Raw genomic sequence first — 19333 nt, forward strand, 5'->3', positions numbered from 1 at the left:
CGTAGAAGGTGCCATCAAGCGTCCCCATCTGAGGGACTCTGCTCCCAAAGATGTCCCACAAAGCAGCAGAGGTTTCGGCCCAGAGTTTTCCTTCTAGATTATTATTATTATTTCATTTCTAAACCACTTTATATTTTTAAGAAAAATCTCAAAGTGGTTTACAGCATATTAATCAATAAAACAACGCATAATCAAATATTTCTGAAGAAAGTCAAATATAAAGTACACAGTCAAAGCAACACAATTAACAGGAAACCAATATACCATCTCAAAGATTTCAAAATAAAACATTACAAAGCAGGTCAACTACAGAATACATATTTAACACAAAGTTAACAAAAAACAAAACCTTAACCATTTCAAAAGAAAACATTGCTAAGTGAAGTCAAATATAAAATGCACATTTAAAACAGCATAGTTAACAAGAGAATAAAATATTATAAGCATGACACGGCTGTTTGGCAGGCACAAAAAGATGGGGCAGAAGAATCCAGTAAGTGGGATTTGTTGCCAGGCATCGTGATGTTCCTCCGGCCTCATGAGGAGCCTCTTCAGTGGGGCTGGTGAGTCTGGGCCCCACCCCCAGGCCAGGTGGAAAGGGCCTTGCAGGGAGCAGCCTTCACGACTCACAGCTGGGCGATGGGATGAGCTCCATCTGCCCTTCACTTCCCTCTGCAGCACTTGCAAAAACTGCCTTCTTGCCTGTTGGACCCACTCGTGGGTGGAATCTGCACATATAAAAACATGAAAATGCTTTTTTTAAAAGCATTTTTGAAAATACATTGAATTTTCTGTAAGGCTCACTATCGCCATCTAGTGTCTCATAGCATATTGCACTTAAAACGTTTTGTTTGCAGCTGTATAGCTGAGTCCTTGGTCTCATCTGCTCAATCCCATCAGATCCCCTCACCTGGTTTAGCCAGGCAGTCCAAGCCAGACCCAGCTGTGGCTGCTGTCCCCTTCTGACACGACAGCTTCTAGGAGCCACAGGTGAGAGCTAAGTGCAGGGTGGGAACCAAAGGTGGGCAAACTACTGCTGAAGTAGCAGGATGTGTCCCCCACCAGAAATACTACCCCTCTGCTAACACCCTGTACATCCCAAGCAGTATATAAAATTTCCTAAACAAAGGTGTCCCCCTCTTTTCCAGGCTTTGGCAATGCAATGCTTCATACTAAGGAGGTGGGGGCCTGGGCCCCAAATGCAGCCCTCCAGAGGGTCTGCCTGGCCCTCAGGACAGTCCCCAGGCCATGCCTCACTCTAGCCCTGCTCCATACCCTCAAAGGCCTTTGCCCAGCTGATAAGTGTCCTTGAACTGCCACTTTCCTGCCAGGATGGAGAAATGGGCATTGGTGCCACAAACCTCATTTTTGCACAGCTGGTATGTCTGCTGCAGCAAGGTGGGAGCTTACACCTGTTGGCATGGGGCCGCAGGAGGTTGCCTATGGGCAAATAGACTCCCCTGACCCTGTGACTCAGTTTCCAAATAAGGTTGCCACTTTTTTGCATGCGAGGCAAAGGGTGGAGGAAAACTGCAGGTGAATTCTGAGCTTGCACCCCTCTGTGGCTCTTTGCAGCCCTTGCCTTAAAGTTCACACACACACACCCCCCCACTCCAGATCTTTTAAACAGCCCAGCCTCCATCTGGCCCACAACTTCCTACACTTATCACAGCAAAGCAAACTGCTGGCCATGGGCTGCCTCCTGCTGCTTAATTTCATATGAAAATATAAAGCACACAAAAGGCCATGCCCTGTTTTTGCACTGTCTCCCATTTTACAGCTAGGGGAAACTTAGGTGGAAAGGGAGCTGTTTGTTGTGTTTATCACATTTACACCCCAGCTTTTTCTCCAGGGTGGCATACCCGGTTCTCTTTGTTTAATCCCCACTGCAACCCAGTGAGGCAGGTTAGACTGAGAGGCAGTGACTGGCCAGAGGTCACACGGTGACCTTTGTGGCCAAGAGTGGGGATCTGAGCCCTGATCTCCCAGGTCCCTCTCTGACGCTCTAGTCTAATCCAACTGGCATCCCCTGCAGATTCTGACCCGCGGACGCTTTTGCCATAATAAACGTGCTTGTATTTGTGGCACTACTCCTTGGCTAGCTGTCCGTCTGTTTTTTTGCTGCGAAACCAGCCTGCCCCTTTGGAAATGTATTGGTGATACATTTCGGGAGCAGAGCCTCTCCCTCCCCAGCCCACGATTTGGAGCCTTAGCTGCAAGTTCCTCGCTGCTTATGGAAATGCACTCTGCACGTGCTCTGGGGTTTGCTTTTGCATGCAAACCACGTTGTGGGTTGTCTGTTACCTGTCTGGTTGGTTGTAAGCCGCTTTGGGTTGCGCTGGGCAACGCTCACAAGGGGCCTCCGCTGCTCCTCCTCCCCGCCCAGCCAGGCGCACGTGGCAGAGTTGGGTCAGGTGGAGGGGCGTGGCCAGAGCGGTGGGGGCGTGGTCACGCAGGCATCGGCTCCTCCTCCCTTTCCAGCGTCTTCATTCATTTCTTCCTTCCTTCCTTCATTTCGGGAGCGCCTCGAGCCCACGACCCGGGACCGTGGCTGCAGGCGGCGCGATGAGCTGCGGAGAGTGAGTGTCGTGGGAACGGGACACGCGCGCAAAGGGGAGCAGTCTGGGGCGCGCCGCTTTTTCAGGCGCTGCAGCCTCTCCCCTTGAGCTCTGCCCATAACTGGGTTCCCATGGAGGCAACTTTCCCCTTCCTAACGCTGCGGCCCCCAGGGGTGCCTGCTTGGCAGCAGGCGGAAAGGCTCCAGTTCAGATCCTGGCAGCTCCCGTTAGGTCTGGAACCGAGCCCTGGAGTGGAGAGGGAAGCCTTTCTGGGAGACGCCTCTGGGCTGACCCAGGGGGGTGGGATATAAATAAATGTACTACATCTGGAGGGCGCCAGGTTGGTGAAGGCTGGAACTGAGGCTGCTGAGCCAGATTGGCTACACTGATATTAATAGCACTTTGTGGTATAAATCGAATTAACTGAATAAATTAAGTAATCATCTCAGTCTACGGCAGCTTCCTCTGGGTCACGGGACTGTCTTTCTACTTCAGTGTAAATTGGGGGTTGAGCCGGCAAGAGGGGAGAATGGGCAACGCTCAAATGCTGGAGGCGTGTTGGAGGGACCCCCTCCAGGTTTTCTTGGTAAAGCCACTCTTAGGAAGAGCCCTGTTGCTTTCGGAGGTGGAAATGTTGCCGGTCTGACCATCCAGGTCGGGAGCTGAATTCAATAAAAAAGCATTTGCTCCTTATAAGGGGAGGAGGTGGTAGGATTGGTGATGGGGTCACCAACTTCCCCATGGAACATTGCACCCTGTGTCTTTTAAGGGGACTTGCAGTGTAGATTTTAGCAGGGAGTCAAGCTTATTTCTGTGCTGCAAAGAGCCTCTTCTGAGTTCTGGGCATCAAGAATCTGCTAAAGGCACAAGAGAAGTAGCCCTTTGAAGACAGATAGCACTGGGTTTCCCTTATTTGGCTGCATGCACACCATAAAGTTAAAGCACCCACCCCAAACAATCCTGGGAACTGTATTTGTTGAGGGTGCTGGGAATTATAGCTCTGTGGAAGGTAAACTACAGTTATCAGGATTTGGGTGTGGGTGTGCTTTAAACAGGTGTTGTGTGTGCAGCCTTAGAGACTGACCACTGATTTTGTTGTGATCTTTAGCCATGGTGCAAGTAAGCTTAACTTTATCAGCTGCAGTGACACTGGTGCCTTGGTGTGATCCCTGCTGGCAAAACCCAGGTTCAAATCCCCGCTCCCTGGTTGGCCTTGGGCTGGCATCTACCACATAGATAAAACAGCGTGAGGCAGCCCTGATCTTCTGGGGCGAAACACAGGGATATAGCCAAAATAGGAAGGTATCTGAGTGGTTGAGTGCCAGCTTGACATGCCAAAGATTCCAGGTTCAATCCTTGACACCTCCACCTAAAAAAAATCTAACATGGGTAACTTCCTACTGAAAACCTGTAACTTTACATACCACAAATATCCAGAGGGTTGTTGTTGTTTGTTGTCCTTCTTTTGTTCTGCTGCAGTACAAGAGTGCCCTTCCAGACAACTAGAATGTGATAACACTGCGGAAGAATTGCAGAACAGATAATAAAGCTGAATAATGTGTGAACAGTCCAGTATAAATCCACCATTGATGTGCTATTATTGCATCAGTGGCATCTTGCAGAAGAAAGCTGCAAATCAACAACAACAAATGTCTGGAAGGGGCCCTGAGTGGTTGCAAACTTGCTTTTCTGCTATTTTGGTACTTGTATATCTGCCTGAAGGCTTTTGTGTGCATGCACCAGCCTCCAATCACAGGTATTGAGAGTGAAATGGATGCTCACATTCTCTACTACATCATCTGTGTGGAGTTATCAGCCCCGAATATGTATATTAATAATCTCTATGTTGAGGGGGAATAAGTCACGCCAAGACTTGTGCTGTCTCTGATCCTGGCTAGGTGCTTCCACGTGAGTCCCTAACTCCCTCTCCGGCTTCCAGCCTTTTCCAGGTGTTCAGCACGCGGGCGATGGGGCCCCGAGCCACCTCCGTCGATCGGGCCATGAGGCTTTGCCTGAGCCACACCCCTCCCATTCGCAAGCTGCTGGATTCCTACGAGGAGCTGCGGGAGGGTCTTGGGCACCAGCCTTTGCGCCCTTGCCTGAACAACTGCCTGGAAGGCGAGAGGCGAGACGCCATCAAGGGTTGCCGTGGCAAGAAAAAGAAGAAGGTGGTCTTTGCCGACATGAAGGGCTTTTCACTCACGGCTGTCCGGATCTTCTCCAAGATTGAGGAGGACCTGTGTGATTTGCACCAAGCTCTGTCTCACCTGACCAACTTCCGGAACAAGCTACGTGGCTCCCGTCCTGAGACGAAAAAATACATGCTGGATTTTCCCCAACCTTCTGCTGATTATTTAGCCTTTCGCAACCGCTTGCAAAGCAGCTGTGTGTCTCTGGAGAACTGTGTGATCCAGGAGAAGTCCCTTTCAGGGACCATCAAAGTCAGAAACATCAGCTTTGAGAAGAAAGTGTACATCCGCATCACCTTTGATTCATGGAGGAGCTTCCGCGATGTCTGTTGCCAGTACATGCCCAACACATATGGCCTCACCGACACGGATGTCTTCTCCTTTGAGGTGGCCCTACCAAAGGCACCAGCTCCTTGCGGGAATATTGAGTTCTGTGTTTCCTTCCACTGTGGCCAGAAAGTCTACTGGGACAACAACCACGGGAAGAATTACAGAATCCGCCCCGTAATGGGTCCTTCCCCTCCCAATGCACTCTCCCGTCTGGCAAAGGGCACCTTCACGGCTGGCGAGCCCCTGGGCACCTCTCGTGCTGCCGCTCTGGTCCTCTCTCGCTTGCACACCTGGAGGCGCTCCGATGACCAAGCCTACTGGTAGGGATGCTTTGGATTGAGCTCTCTCAGCTGAGCTCCAGATCATGACTCTGACCCATTGCTCTCCTGGCAGCTCTTGCAAAGACTGTTCTGTGGCCGATGCCACATGCCGAGTCTATACTTTGGCAGTGTGCAATTTGATCTTCATTTGCAACCAAGCCATAAGCTCTTGAGGTTCATGGCAGAATTGGGGTTGGCTGCACCAGAGAGACTTTGACGGCCAGAAGCTGGCCAAATCGCAGGTGCAGGTCAAGGAGAAAGCATGCTCTCCCAATTATTCCACTGCAGATGGGAAATGGACGGTTATCTGGGAGGAGGCTTGCCTGGTTTCATCAGCATGGATTAGAAAAACTGCCTAGGACCGTCATAGAGCCATATTGGTTCTTCGCCCTGCAGGCCATTCTTAGATCAGGGGTGGGGGAGCTTTTTCCTGCACAAGGACCTCATTCCCTTCCAGGGAACTTTCCATGGTCTACATGCCATTGGTATCTGGGGCCAGAAGTGCAACAAAATGTCCCAATTTCTACATACCCTCATACAACCCCGTCTGTTGTCCATCCTTTGTCATTGCTGCCCTCCAGCCTTGGGAGCAAGGGCGGAATGTAAATTTAATAAATTATTATTAATAATATCAAGCAAGTTCAAGGACACATTCCAGCCAGGCAACAACCCTCAAAGACGGCCAATAGTGGGTGGGGAGAAGGGTTCTGACCTGCAGAGAATCCTGAAGGTCAGAATGAGAGGCTGGGAAGGCCATGTTTTGGCCCTGGTTCAGAGATTCTGTGCCCCTGACTTCTGTCTGCCTCTCTCTCACACACACAGACAACCCTGACTCCCCATATTGCAATAAAGGTACTGACCTACCTGACCAGGTGGTTGTAAGGATTATGCACGTGAAGAGCTTTGCACGTCTAATATCTCCAACGCTACATGCACCTACCGGAGAGTAAGTCCCTTTGGCAGGACTGATATCAGGAGTAAATGTGCATAGGATCTTGTGCTGCACAATGCTGATGTAAATGTCAAATTGTTCATTAAATATTGTTCCTGTGTAGACCCTGAGTGATGCTGCTGGTCTGGCGACTGCAACTCAACTCCTTTTCCCTTGAAGTGAGCAATGGTTTAGGAGGTGCTTCTAAGCCATCCTGGGAAGGTGTGCCTTGCTCTCCATGTGGCCCTGGCTGGATTTGAGCCCCAGTGGCTGGAAGTACAGCTGAAATCCCACAAACGGGGGGGGGGGGGGTGTAACCAGGTGTGATGGCAGCAGGTCTCTGTGTTACAACCTGTGTCTTCTGAGAAAGTGGGGGGCAGGAAAGTGGTGTAGGCAAAGGAGCAGGGGCCGAGAAAGGGGTGCTGAGCCCTTCCCCTGCTTGCTGCAAGCACTGGTGCCAGCGGTCAGTACCAAGCAGGGGCCACACTGCCAATCTCAGAAGCCTCCTCCCAGCTCAGTGATAACAGCATCTGCTCCAGGTTAAACCCCTGCCATACCCTGGTGCAGCTGGGAAGTGGCTCCTGCCTGCAACCCTGGGAAGCTGCTACCAGTCATTGTAGACCAGTGCTTCCCAAACGTGGGTCTCCAGCCTGTTTTTGGACTGCAACTCCCATCATCCCTAGCTAGAAGACCATTGGTCAGGGATGATGGGAATTGTCCAAAAGCAGCTGGTGACCCAAGTTTGGGAAACACTGTATGTAGACAATAACAAGCTAGATGGACCACTGAGTTATCTATGCCCCTTCTGCAAGGAAGCCCTCGAGCAAGGCAGAAGGCAAAATCCTCTGTACCTGCTATGATCCTGTCACCTCTGCTGAACTACTCTCCTTACCTTATGGTGCCACTATTATGACCTCCCTAGTGGTGCAGCAATAAAGCTGCTAGCTAAGCAAGGTCCAGTATGGTTTTGCACTGGATGGGGGCCATGTGTTGAGATTCTTGCATTGCCGGGGTCCCTTCCAACTCTACAATTCCAGGGTTCTGACTTGTCTGTGAGGAAAGGGTACATTTGTGGCTGTTTAGTTGAGAAACAAGGCAAGCAAGGGGGGACATAGAGAGAGAGAGAGATTTAAATCTTTCATATCCCACTCTTCCAGCCCAAAGGTTCCCAGAGTGGCTCAAGGATTGTCATTTCATAGAATTGCAAAGAGTGGGTTTTCACAGGGAAAGCACAGAGGCAAAAAAAAACAACAAAGCACTCTGACAGGGAGCTTTAAAGCACAGACCTGTGCCTAGAAACACAGCACAAGAGAAAGTCTGAATAAGCCACCCCTCTGTGATTTGGCATTTATTCGTGGTGCTTAGAAAGAAGTCGTCCGTCCCTCTCTCGCTTTACTAGAACCTGGGATCATCCAGGCAGGCTCTGTGCTAAACATGTTCTCTGTAGGTGACTGCATAAGGCAAGTTGGCGAATGCTGGCAAAAGGAACTTTCCAAAATGATGAGGCTGTTTCAGACTCTTGCTCTTTTGTGGGTGGGCTTCTCTTGCGCACCAACAAGTTCAGGTTGTGCAACTGCAGTTGAGTTGGAGTTCTTGCGCAGCAAACCCACTCCCTGCAGCCATAGATTTTTGTGCTAAGAAAAGTGTTGGGGACATGCACTGGAAGGTATAGATGTGACATCTCTCCACAAACAAATCAGAATGATTGCTCCCTAAACAGCATACATTGTGCAACCTCCCCACAGATTTGTGGAAGCAAATCAGGACGAATGCTCAATAAACAGGTTGGCAGTGACCAGAGTCTCTTTCCAGATTTTGTATGCCCTTCTTAGCTCTTTCATCTTAAGCTGGCCATTAATCTGGTTCAAGAAACCTGGATTTCCTGTGCCTGCGTCATGGAACTCAAATCCTTTTCGTTCCTGTGTCCTCTGCCGCTGTGATTAGCAGGTGACATGATGGGGAAAGTGGCAAACCAGAACTGACATCTGCATTCCCCTAAGCCAAGGGAGGCCGTTTAGAAGGAAAGCCTTTCTTGCAGAGGAGATTTTGTCTCTGCAGCTGCTCCTGGAAGCAAGCGTGGTCCTTTCCACAGCAGGTGGAGTTGGGACCACTGCAGTGGGCATCTACAAACAGCAGCATCTGCTGCCTCCATGCCAGAGATGCTGGGGAATCGACTTGGGAGCTTACCTTCTGCATGAAAAGCAGGTCCTGGACCACTGAGCTATGCCCCTAGTTTAGAAGAACATACAGGCATTTCATGCCTTGGAAGCAGGGGCTCTACAACAGAGGTACACAGGAAAGTCCAGTCTGCACATGCTGCAGAATGAGTTGGCAGACTAAGCAGAGTCAGTTCAATGTGTTTCTTAAACTTTCCCTGTGTAAAGACAAAACAAATCAGGCCTCCCTGCAATTAGTAAAGTAGTACATCAGAGAGAGAGAGCACATAATATAAGCTACTTCTTGATGTGCTATTTTTCTACATGCAAGGAATTTTGTACCAGACGAATACATAGTACAATTTTAACTTGGCAATAACCACAGAGTAAAAGGTCTGGCCCAAGCTGAGGTGGATTCTTTAACAGAAAGTCTGCCAAAAAAATAGAAAGGCAGTTTAAACAGATTTAGGAGAAAAAATTGACACCTTTTAATTTGGCATCATTGAATACTGTATATGCAATTTGTGCTTTTTTTTTCTTTAAAAAAAATGTTTAGGGTTACTCTCATTTTGACTCAAAGCTACCAGCATGAGTTTGACCAAACTGTGGGAGGCAGTGGAAGACAGGAGTGCCTGGCGTGCTCTGGTCCAGGGGGTCACGAAGAGTCGGACACGACTGAATGACTAAACAACAAAAACAACAACATTTTGACTAAAGAAAATCACCATTTTATAGTTCAAATCAGGAAAAATAAATACAGTAAATGGACAAAAGTACAAAGATTCACGAAATGTTTGGGCGTTATGCGTCCCCCCAGAAAAAAAGCACTGAAGCACATTATGACATATCTCAGGTAATGAGTTTTTTTTCTTTTTCTTTTAAGACCACTATAGGCAGTATCTAAGTTCTACTCAGAGTAGACCCACTAAGTTATTCATGTCTGTGGGATAAATGGATAAGAAAAGGCTTAGCAGAAGCAACCATGCCTCACCTTGCTGTTGTAACTGTTTGCATTGCAAAGACAGAGGAAACTCGTGGTAATATGTAATACATTAAGTATAGAAATTGCTGAGAGTAGCCAAAAGGTATTAGAGCATGGGTAGGCAAACTAAGGCCCGGGGGCTGGATCCGGCCCAATCGCCTTCTAAATCTGGCCCGTGGATGGTCCGGGAATCAGCATGTTTTTACATGAGTAGAATGCGTCCTTTTATTTAAAATGCATCTCTGGGTTATTTGTGGGGCATAAGAATTCGTTCATCCCCCCCCCAAAAAAAAATATAGTCCGGCCCCCCACAAGGTCTGAGGGACAGTGGCCTGGTCCCCTGCTGAAAAAAAATTGCTGACCCCTGTATTAGACAGTCTGTGGGTGACTCAATATCATGAGGAAAAATGGAAGAGAACAGTTAGAAAGGCATTGCGCATGATTAAAAGGGCTATGAATATTAGTCAAACCGCCCCTGGTGGAGCTATAGCTAATTAACATGAACATGTGATGTATGTAACAGTGGGGGTACATATCAAGGATAAAATATGTAATAGGCGGACCGGGAAGTCTGTAAACTTCAATTTCTTAACCAATAGGAGATTGTAGAAGAGAAATTTGGACAGGCTTTAGGGTATAAAGTACTTGTGATGTAAATAGGACGGTGCCCTCCCTCTTTGCAGCATGAGTGGGGGGTTGTCCGTGCAGCGCTGTCTCGAGAATAAACAACTTGTGGTTTTGCCTGACACAGAGCAATTGACTACCTCTGGGGAAGATCCCTGGGGCAAATTTGTCCAACAGTGTCCATTAACTTCAATGGGTCTACTCTGAGTAGGACCAGCACTGGATACAATCCTGAATAAAAGCACATTTTCCTGCACACAGATGCCAATGTGCAGGGCTACCTTTTGGATTCTGGCTACCTTTTGGATTCTGTGACATCATGTCTCCCTCGACTTGTGACCTCATGTAGTGATTATTGCTGACAAGATTGTAGCCAAATTGAGGCTGCTGAAGAACAAGAGAGGAGTATTGGTATATTTGGGCCATCCTAAGGCCTAGGACTTGCCGATCAGAAGGTTGGCAGTTTGAATTCCCGCGACGGGGTGAGCTCCCGTTGCTCGGTCCCTGCTCCTGCCAACCTAGCAGTTCGAAAGCACATCAAAGTGCAAGTAGATAAATAGGTACTGCTCCGGCGGGAATGTAAACGGCGTTTCCATGCTCTGCTCTGGTTCACCAGAAGCGGCTTAGTCATGCTGGCCACATGACCCAGAAGCTGTACACCGGCTCCCTCGGCCAATAAAGCGAGATGAGCACTGCAACCCCAGAGTCGGTCACGCCTGGACCTAATGGTCAGGGATTCCTTTACCTTTACCTAAGGTTAGCAGAAGCCTAAGATGGCAAAAAATAAATGCCTCCCAGAAACATCCCACCGAAGTCTGGGCATGCACAACAGCCACAGACTGGGTGGGTGGGTGTGGAGTGTCCTGCTTGGGCCCTGCCTTAAACTATTATACCAAGGGGCCCATTTTCTTACGCTTGTGGTTTCTCCATGGTGATGATTTGCTAACCATGGGTTTTACTGGATGAAATGTAATGGGCCTGTGTGAACAACACTGGAGCCCAAGGATTGGGGTTGGGCTAGATGACCCTCAGGCTCCTTCCAACTCTACAATTCTATGGCCTTGTGACTACCTTCCTGAGTTTGCTGGACTCCAGCTCCCATCATTCCGTGAGCATTAGTCTCCCTGGCTAGAGCTCATGGGGGTTGGAGTCCAGCATTGGGAGAGCCACAGGTTCCCCATTCCTGCTGCAGTCTGGTGCCCATGGAAGTAATGCCTGTTAACTTCAGCGTGACTTGCAACGAAACATGCATAGGATCAGCCTGCACAAATGTCGCAGCCTGATCCTCCGAGGTTTGCTTGCAGCCAGAGCAGAGACAAATATTGGTGCTGGAAAATCCAGACACCTCCAACTAATTCAAGAGGATCACAACCCAGGGCAAGCCTTATGGAAATGAACAGGATCTGGGTCAAAGCTTGACCATGCTCTTGCACAGCTGCCACTCATTTCAGTGGGACCTGCATGGGGGATGTTTGCCGTAGCTCAAATCTGCCCATCCTCTTCCACTCTAATGCCCTGAAAAGCATGCAAAAATTCTATACCAGAAATATTCTGATCAGCTTGGCTCAAGGAAAGACACACACATACAACTGTGATTAATAAAGGTTTATTTTTGTGTGTGGAAAATGTTTCAGTTTTTTGGAATAAAACAACAGCAACTTGTTTTGCTAATCAGAGTAGCATATTGTTACAGGTTTGTGGGTGTCAGTCTGGATTGCCTCTGTGGGTCCCTTCCAAACCTGAGATCCTGTGTATGTGGGGTTAGATTTCATGAGAGGAAACCCGCTCAACCAGTCAAACCAGTCCCTTGCTTATGGTACTGGCCTGGGTTGCTATTTGCATGCCCTAAGAGGTTGCTAGAGAGACCAATGGGCGGGCCTTTTCCTACCTCACCTGACCTGCCACATCATCCAAGGATGGGAAACAATAGGCATTTTTGTCCTCGATATGTCCTGTCCAAATGTTGTTGTACTAGCCATTGGCCATGGCAAATCTGAATAAAAAATAAATACAAGCAAAAGGGATGTCGTGCCACAAATAATGGTCTCTCTTTAGATCTCTGCGTCTCCCTAACAGTTCAGTGCTATATTGTCCAGGGTCTTCTTTCTGATCTTTTCTGGCCTCCAAAGCAAAAAGGGTGACTTGTTGAGTCACTGAAGCATTTGCATCACCAAGAAGCAATAGGACCTTCTCTGTTGGGGGGAGACAAATTTCCTGTAAGGTGAGAAATTGCCTCCTGGGTCCAAGGTATAGTGAATAGTAATATAGTAAATAGTGCAAGATGTCTTCCACCTGCAGATGCCCACATATTCAGAGTCTTATCTTCGTACGGTACCCTGTTATATTATCTGTCCAGGACAGTGGAGGGCATAACTTGAAAATGCAGCTAAGCAAAAGCAAATCTAAGTGAGGCTGGCCAGAGATTTGACAGGTAACTGGCTCTAAAATGGATTGTTTTTAGAAGAGGGAACCAAGGAGAGCATTTAGAGAATTTAGTTGCTTGCAGATCATGTAGTGATTCTGTCCAGTGGCACCAATCCCTTAGTTGGCATTTGTCTGTAGATATAATCTCCTCTATTTTAGGGAAATAATAAAGAGTTCAAATAATATTGTGTGTTAGATTTCCACTACCGGTTGTTCACCAATTCCGCATAACAAGTCTTTTCAGCTAATTAAACCAAGTACAAATAGCTCTTGCAGTTAATGTTGGCCATCCACATTCCATGTGTAAGAGTTCGGATGCTGTTCCCTTGGGTGCGGAAAACAGTCTCTTGAGAAATTGGTTTTGCACCATTTCTAATCCTTCAATAGTGCTCTCATCCTCACCCCAGATTGTCCTTAATATGTCTTCCTTCTTCTTCTGCTTTGGCGATCACTCGTAACCAAGTAAGATTGTCCTCCATAAACACGGTTTTAACAATGAGCCCGTAAGTGACTGTGGAGGCCAATTCTGGATCCACACGTCCTTCCACAGTAGGGACACTGGTTTCCAGGTGGGAGTTGATCACGGTGCAGATTTGTTAAGCGTGGCTTCCTCTTAGCACGTTTCTCCCTTGCGTCCTGAGTTTGAGTGCCAATGACACCTTTGGTAAAGCCTGCTCTCCAACTGGAGCACTCGCAGGCCGGTGTTTCCCAGTTGTCAGTCTTTATACTACATTTTTTAAGATTTGCCTTGAGACAGTCTTTAAACATATTTTGTTGACCACCAGCATTACACTTTCCATTTTTAAGTTGGGAATAGAGTAGTTGCTTTGGAAGACGATCGTCAGGCATCCGCACATGACCAGTCCAGTGAAGTGGATGTTGAAGAATCATCGCTTCAACACGGGTGATCTTTGCCTCTTCCAGTACACTGGCATTAGTTCGCTTGTCTTCCCAAGTGATGTATCAAATTTTCAGAGACCCCGTTGATGGAATCTTTCGAGGAGCTGGAGATGGCGATTATCAGTGGTCCATGTTTCACAAGCGTACAGTAATGTTGGTAGTACAATAGCTTTGTAAACAAGCATTTTGGTTTCCTTGATATGTAGTATCCCTTTAACTCAGGGGTAGAGAAACTATGTTCTCTCCAATTTTGTTGGACTCCAGCTCCCCTCAGCCACAGGCAGTATCACCCACGGTCAGAGTTGTTGCAAGTTCTGGGAGGAAAGTATCTCAAGGACTCTGGGATGTCATGCAGCTTTTGCCAGAGGCAGTGATGTCACTTGACTTGGAAGGCTTCGGCGTTAATTTCGAGGCTCCCTACGGAAAGGAGCAACAGCACCTCTGAGCACGTTAAGAGTGCAGTGTCCTCCTTCATGGGCAAACACGTCCAATGTTTCTCAAACTTGGCTTTCCAGCTTAGCGAGCAGGTAGAGAGCAGGAGACTCTTCATCTCGGGGTCGTGAGGGGGTTGGACTAGATGACCCTCAGGGTCCCCTCCGCCTCTACAACTCCCCCCATCCCTGACCCCCCCCCCCCCCCGCCTAGGGCCGAGCGGAGTCGCGCTCCAACCACAGCCGGGCCTGAGAAGGCGCGTGCTGCGACGCCTGCGCAAACCTCGCGCTGCGTCTCTCCGCCCCGCCCACCTTTTTGCGTCGCGGCGGGAGAACGACGTGTCCTCCGGAGGGGGGGTTGGCTTAGGAACACTATTCGACGCGCTGCGCGCGCACAATAGGACGCCCCTTCTCCGTCAGTGCTCCCTCAACCCTAGCGCCGTTCTCATTGGACGCTCGCGGCACTTCTGGAAAAGCTGCCGCCGATTGGCTGCCTCGCGAAAGGCGGAGCTCGAGGGCGCCCCTGGTGGGCGGAGCGACCGGCGCCGGCGAGTCTCCCCGGCTGGCGACGCTGTGACGTATTAGCGGCGGCGGTTTGTGCGCGCAGGCGCACCAGTTCGCGATTCCTGGCTCCGGCGGCGGCGGCGGCGCCTCCTTCACCTCAGCCGGACCAGTTGGGGGAGGGGCAGAGCGCGAGCGAGCCAAGGCAGGTGAGTGCCCCGCCCATTCCGCCAGACCACGCCCCCTCCCTGGAGGACCCCCACCGGCTCCCTCCCCGGCCGCCTCCGTCGGGCCTGGCCGACTGACGTGCCGCCTGGGACGGGGCGGCTGGCCGAGCGCGTGGAGAAGAGCGGGGCGGCCGTTCACACGTGACGGCGCCAGGCTTGCGTGACGTTGACACGTGTACACCGCTCTTCCTCTGCTGAAGGCGGGCGGGCGTGTCTCTCAGAACAGCCCTGCGAGGTAGGTCAGCGGGCGGGATTTAAACCCGGCTCCAACCCCCGCACCTCCGATCTGTTCGTGGCGCCTGTCTCCCCGCCGGGGCAGCCTCTGCCTGGGGCTGGGGGCCTCCAGGGCAGCGCTTGGCCCCTCGACGCCTTGCAGGAAGCCGCAGCATCCCGTCTGCTGCGCCTGCCTTCCTGGGAAGCGGGAGCCTTGGTGCTGCCCAGCTGTGGCGGCGGGAGGGTTTCCCCTTATGAGCCAACATAGCTCTGGTCTGCTGTGGTTATTAACAGGAATCGAATCAAACCACTGCCTGTGACATTAATCATTAGTTTCTCTTGCTGTTAATCATAATTACTACATTATTAATTACTGCCCACCAGCTTGCCCCTTCCCTCTTCCCCTCCACACCCTCCCAGAACTGATGCCCAATGCTCTTGACTCGCATGATGATTGATGTCAGTCACCCTATGTATGAAATACAATGTGCGTGTAGGTGATTTAGTACCATGTATGGGGGTGGTGCTAGTTTGTTAATGGGGAAAAAAAGATTCTAATTAATGGATTTCTAGCCCGTTTTCAAGGTTGAAAGCCACTTGCAAGGTGAATTACAGCACACTTAAAACACAGCATATAATCGAACCATGTAAACAATGAGCAATGTTCAGTTCACAAATTATTAAAATAAGATAGCCTCAGCAGATAAAACTTCAGTTAAAAGAACCCAAATGCAGGCTGGAGTATAATAAAGGATTGCTTAAAATGTTTTGTAATTGTTCTTATTATGCTTCATAATATGCTTTCTATTCACTGCTTGGATAATTTCTTATTTTTATACATTATACGTGTGTAAATCTCCTTGAGTTCAGTAGGACTTACTGCTAGGTGTGTAGGATTGAGCAGCAGCCTTTCAAATTCTCCCAAGGCTAGCCATGCGTAGGCTTTGCATAGTGTGTGTGTGTGTGTGTGTGTGTGTGTCAGTATTATATCAGCTGTCGATGTGGTAGAGACATGCGAGTTGCTCTAGTGAGGACAATCCAGAGTGTCAGTGCCATAAAGGCCTTGTTCCTTGCTTCCACCCATGGAAACTCAGCTGGCAGGAGGATCTCAGGTGCTGAACTGAGTGCTTGTATACTTGTGTGTGTTGGCCTGTATTATACATTAGAATATGTATTAGAGTAATTCCCTATCTTTTTTGCATTCAGGCTGTGAGTCCTTATTTGGCCAAACACACATGTGATGCCGTTATTGGCAGGCTTGGGTGAAAGGCCAAGATTTGCAGAAATACTACTACTACTACTTCTACTGATAATAATGGGGGAAATACTGAGGAATAGGGGATGAATTCCCAAAACAGGCCAGTGAGGACTGAGCATACACAATGGGTGTGGAATGTTGATTGACAGTTGAAGGGGGAAATAGAAAATTAGGCAAGGAGAAGAATGGAACTGAGAACAGTTTTTTAAATATATTTTTTATTTTTAATATTTAATTCTGTATTGTTTTTAACACTTGATTGGAAGCCACCTAGAGTGGCTGGGGAAACTCAGCCAGATGGGTGGGGTATAAATAATAAATTATTATTATTATTATTATTATTATTATTATTATTATTATATAGGGGGTGTCTGACTCAAACAAGGAACTGGAAAACACCACTGTTGTTACACCTTTTTGTTGCAGGCTGTACTTGTTACAATATACACAAATAATTACAGGTACATCACAATCAGAGTTAAGTGCTTCAGAGTCTACTTAATTAGTGTGGAAAATATTTGCAGCCTAATTGTACACAGCTTTTATATTTTAGAGTTGTATTTTAAAATATATTTTGTTAGCCATTTCTAGCAGTTCAAAGTTTGGACCAGAAAGGCAGGACACAAGTCTTTCTAAGGAATGAATATGTTGTTTACTGATAAGTAATTCTCACAATTTTTAGTGAACTTACTCCCAGGGAAGTGTGTGTATGAATGTGGCTCTACAACACAATTTTGTGCATATCAACTCAGAAGGAAGCTCCACTGAGTTCAGTGTGGCTTATTTTCAGGACAATTGTAGCTCATACTTTCCTCTCAGTAAAATCAGTGGGTCGACCATTGGTCCATCTAGCTCAGTATTCTCGGACAATATTCACTGACTGACAGCAGCTCTCCAGGATTTCAGGCACGAGTCTCTCCCAGCCCTACCCTGAGATGCCTGGGATTGAACCCAGGACCTTCTGCTTTCAAGGCAGATGCTCTGTTGCTGAGCTATGGCTTCACAGTGGCTTAATTTAAGTGGATTGTGAGTGTGTGAGATGCCTTCAAGTCACTGGGGAGCAGGTTGATTGTGGTGCTTTTAAAAAAACAAGCATGTCCAAAATCTACTAGCAGCAAGGAGGATTCTCTCACACTTAGCAGATAATGCTGCTTCTAAGGTGATGCCTGCTGTGACACGTGTGCGTCACGTAAAAAACTGGATAAAACAATCATACTTTTTCTGAACAACTGTTTAATCAGGCGACAGCCTCATTATATAGGTGTGCTTATGTTAAAAATGTGTTGAAGTAAATGCCAGGAACTTGTTGACTGCAGGAAAATGATGATACATTTTTAAGTTGCATGAGGCCTAGGTAGCAAGCATGGTCAGGGAATCCACATTTTTTAATGATTTGTGCACTTACATTTGCATGTGCACCATGGTAGATGTTCTTTACCTACAAACTGTGGGAATGAGGATGATGTTTGGAGATTTATTGAAGATACTCCATTTGCATGTGTGCAAATGGACACACCACCCTATGAAGTTCTCAACATCTTCAGGTCTTGGGCCAATCTTAATCAACACCCTGCATTATAATAATTAATAATAATATGTTCTTCCAAGGAGGCAGGGGTTATAGTATCCCAGTGGCCCTAGATTTCAATCCATAGTTGAGAGCATTCTTTTTATAAAAAAAAAAACAACAACCCTCCCTTCCCTGAAAGGCTGAAGTACATGTCTGTAAGTCATGGTAGAAGACCATTGGGGGCTTGGTAAGCTTTTCCTAAAGGAATATCAAGTCAGACAAGTAACTTGACAGCTAAAACCTATGAATAATTATGTGGAAGTAGCATTCCACTGTGTTCAGTATTCCCCAATAAGTGTCCTTAGGATTTCAGTGCAATTGGTTGCTCTCCTGCTTCAGATGAAACCAAACCTAGCAGCCCCACATCCACTTACAGCAGCAATCCAAAATGGAAGGTCTGGTCACAGTCCCATGGCAAAACACAGATACAGTGGTGCCTCGCAAGACGAAAAGAATCCGTTCCGTGAGTCTCTTTGTCTAGCGGTTTTTTCGTCTTGTGAAGCAAGCCCATTAGCGGATTAGCGCTATTAGCGGTTTAGCGGCTATTAGCAGCTATTAAAGGCTTAAGGGATTAGCGGATTAGCTGCTAAAAGGCTAGTAGCAGCTTAGTGCCTTAGAAAAAGGGGGTGGGGAGCGAAAAAAACCCCCCAGGAATCGCAAGACATTTTCGTCTTGCGAAGCAAGCCCATAGCAAATTCGTTTTGCGAAGCACCTCCAAAACGGAAAACCCTTTCGTCTAGCGGGTTTTCCGTCTTGCGAGGCATTCGTCTTGCGGGGCACGACTGTACAATGTGAGACAAAGTCCAGAAGCAGCCCATGATCAAAACACAGGGAAGTCCTATCACCAGCAAAAAGCTTCCTTGGAAGATAGCTTTCCATTCCTACCAATCTGCTGCTTTGGGCAGTTGCAGTGCATGGATAGGCCCCCTGGCAGTTCACATGGCCTCTTGGCAAGGCTCAGGCAGCCACCTGCATGAAGTAGGGCACCCCAGACATCCTGCAATATATGCAAGTTCCATGGCAGATGTATTAGCAAACCAGTTAGGCTGGAAAGGTCTCTGTTAAAGTAGATAGTCAGGAAGCCTCTTGCTTAAATTGACCCTTGGTCCCAAACCAGTCAGTTGACTCTTCTAAACAGGAACATAAGACGGGCCTTGCTGGATCAGACCCAAAGACCTATCCAGCATCCTGCCTCACATACTGACCCAGTTCATATATCACTTGAAGCCATAGCTAAGAGTAAACTGAATTGATGCAAGTGAACCATGTGCTTGTGCCTCTGCTGAAAAGTTCTTGCTCTGCTCCTCCCCTGCTGCCGTGCTGCTGGGGAACAGGCCATAGTCTGCCTTGCCATAATGTCCCTGATGTTTGTTGTCCTCTAAGCAAACCATGAGAGGTCAGCCAAGAACAAGTCTTGGTTACTGTTTGTGGTTTGTTTATATTAACGAAAGTTGGCTTTTACTTGATTTAATGTGACTGCATACCAGGATAGTACCTTGGAGGTCACAGAAACAAGGAGGATCTGACTTTGCTTTTACCAGAAGAATAAAAACTAGACTCTGCAATGTAATAATTCAGACAGCTACTCAAACAAGGACTTCCCTTGGTTAAAGTTAGGTCATTGCAGTAGCTGAACATTAAGAGCCCACAGAAAGCAACATGGGAAATGGCAGGTGCAGGTGTCCAAAACTGGATTCCAAGGAATGCTAGAGGTGAAGG

At 48.0% G+C, this 19333-nt stretch overlaps 2 protein-coding genes across 5 annotated transcripts in view; both read left to right on the forward strand.

Annotated features, from left to right (window-relative positions):
- The first annotated feature begins 2083 nt into the window (after positions 1-2083).
- On the forward strand, positions 2084-6451 carry LOC310685051 (protein phosphatase 1 regulatory subunit 3C-B-like). 2 transcript variants are annotated; one of them, XR_014515034.1, is made up of 3 exons: positions 2084-2579; positions 4498-5811; positions 5897-6451. XR_014515034.1 is itself a non-coding variant. In XM_083456641.1 (2 exons), the coding sequence occupies exons 1-2, from the start codon at positions 2566-2568 to the stop codon at positions 5399-5401; spliced, it is 918 nt and encodes a 305-aa protein (XP_083312767.1). In that variant the 5' UTR covers positions 2084-2565; the 3' UTR covers positions 5402-6451. The 2 variants fall into 2 exon arrangements, 1 of the variants encoding a protein (XP_083312767.1); XM_083456641.1 differs by having other exon boundaries at positions 4498-6451.
- A 7914-nt stretch (positions 6452-14365) lies between these two features.
- Positions 14366-19333, forward strand: part of GPAT4 (glycerol-3-phosphate acyltransferase 4) — a 29037-nt gene continuing 24069 nt past the window's right edge. Inside the window, exon 1 of one of the 3 annotated variants that reach the window (XM_083456617.1) lies at positions 14366-14555. The gene's annotated coding sequence lies outside the window, so the exon portion shown is untranslated. The other 2 variants (XM_083456620.1, XM_083456618.1) reach the window with 2 other exon arrangements.

This window comes from Podarcis tiliguerta (genome assembly GCF_965153285.1).
Source record: "Podarcis tiliguerta genome assembly, chromosome: 8".
In the NCBI taxonomy this organism is placed as follows: Eukaryota; Metazoa; Chordata; class Lepidosauria; order Squamata; family Lacertidae; genus Podarcis; species Podarcis tiliguerta.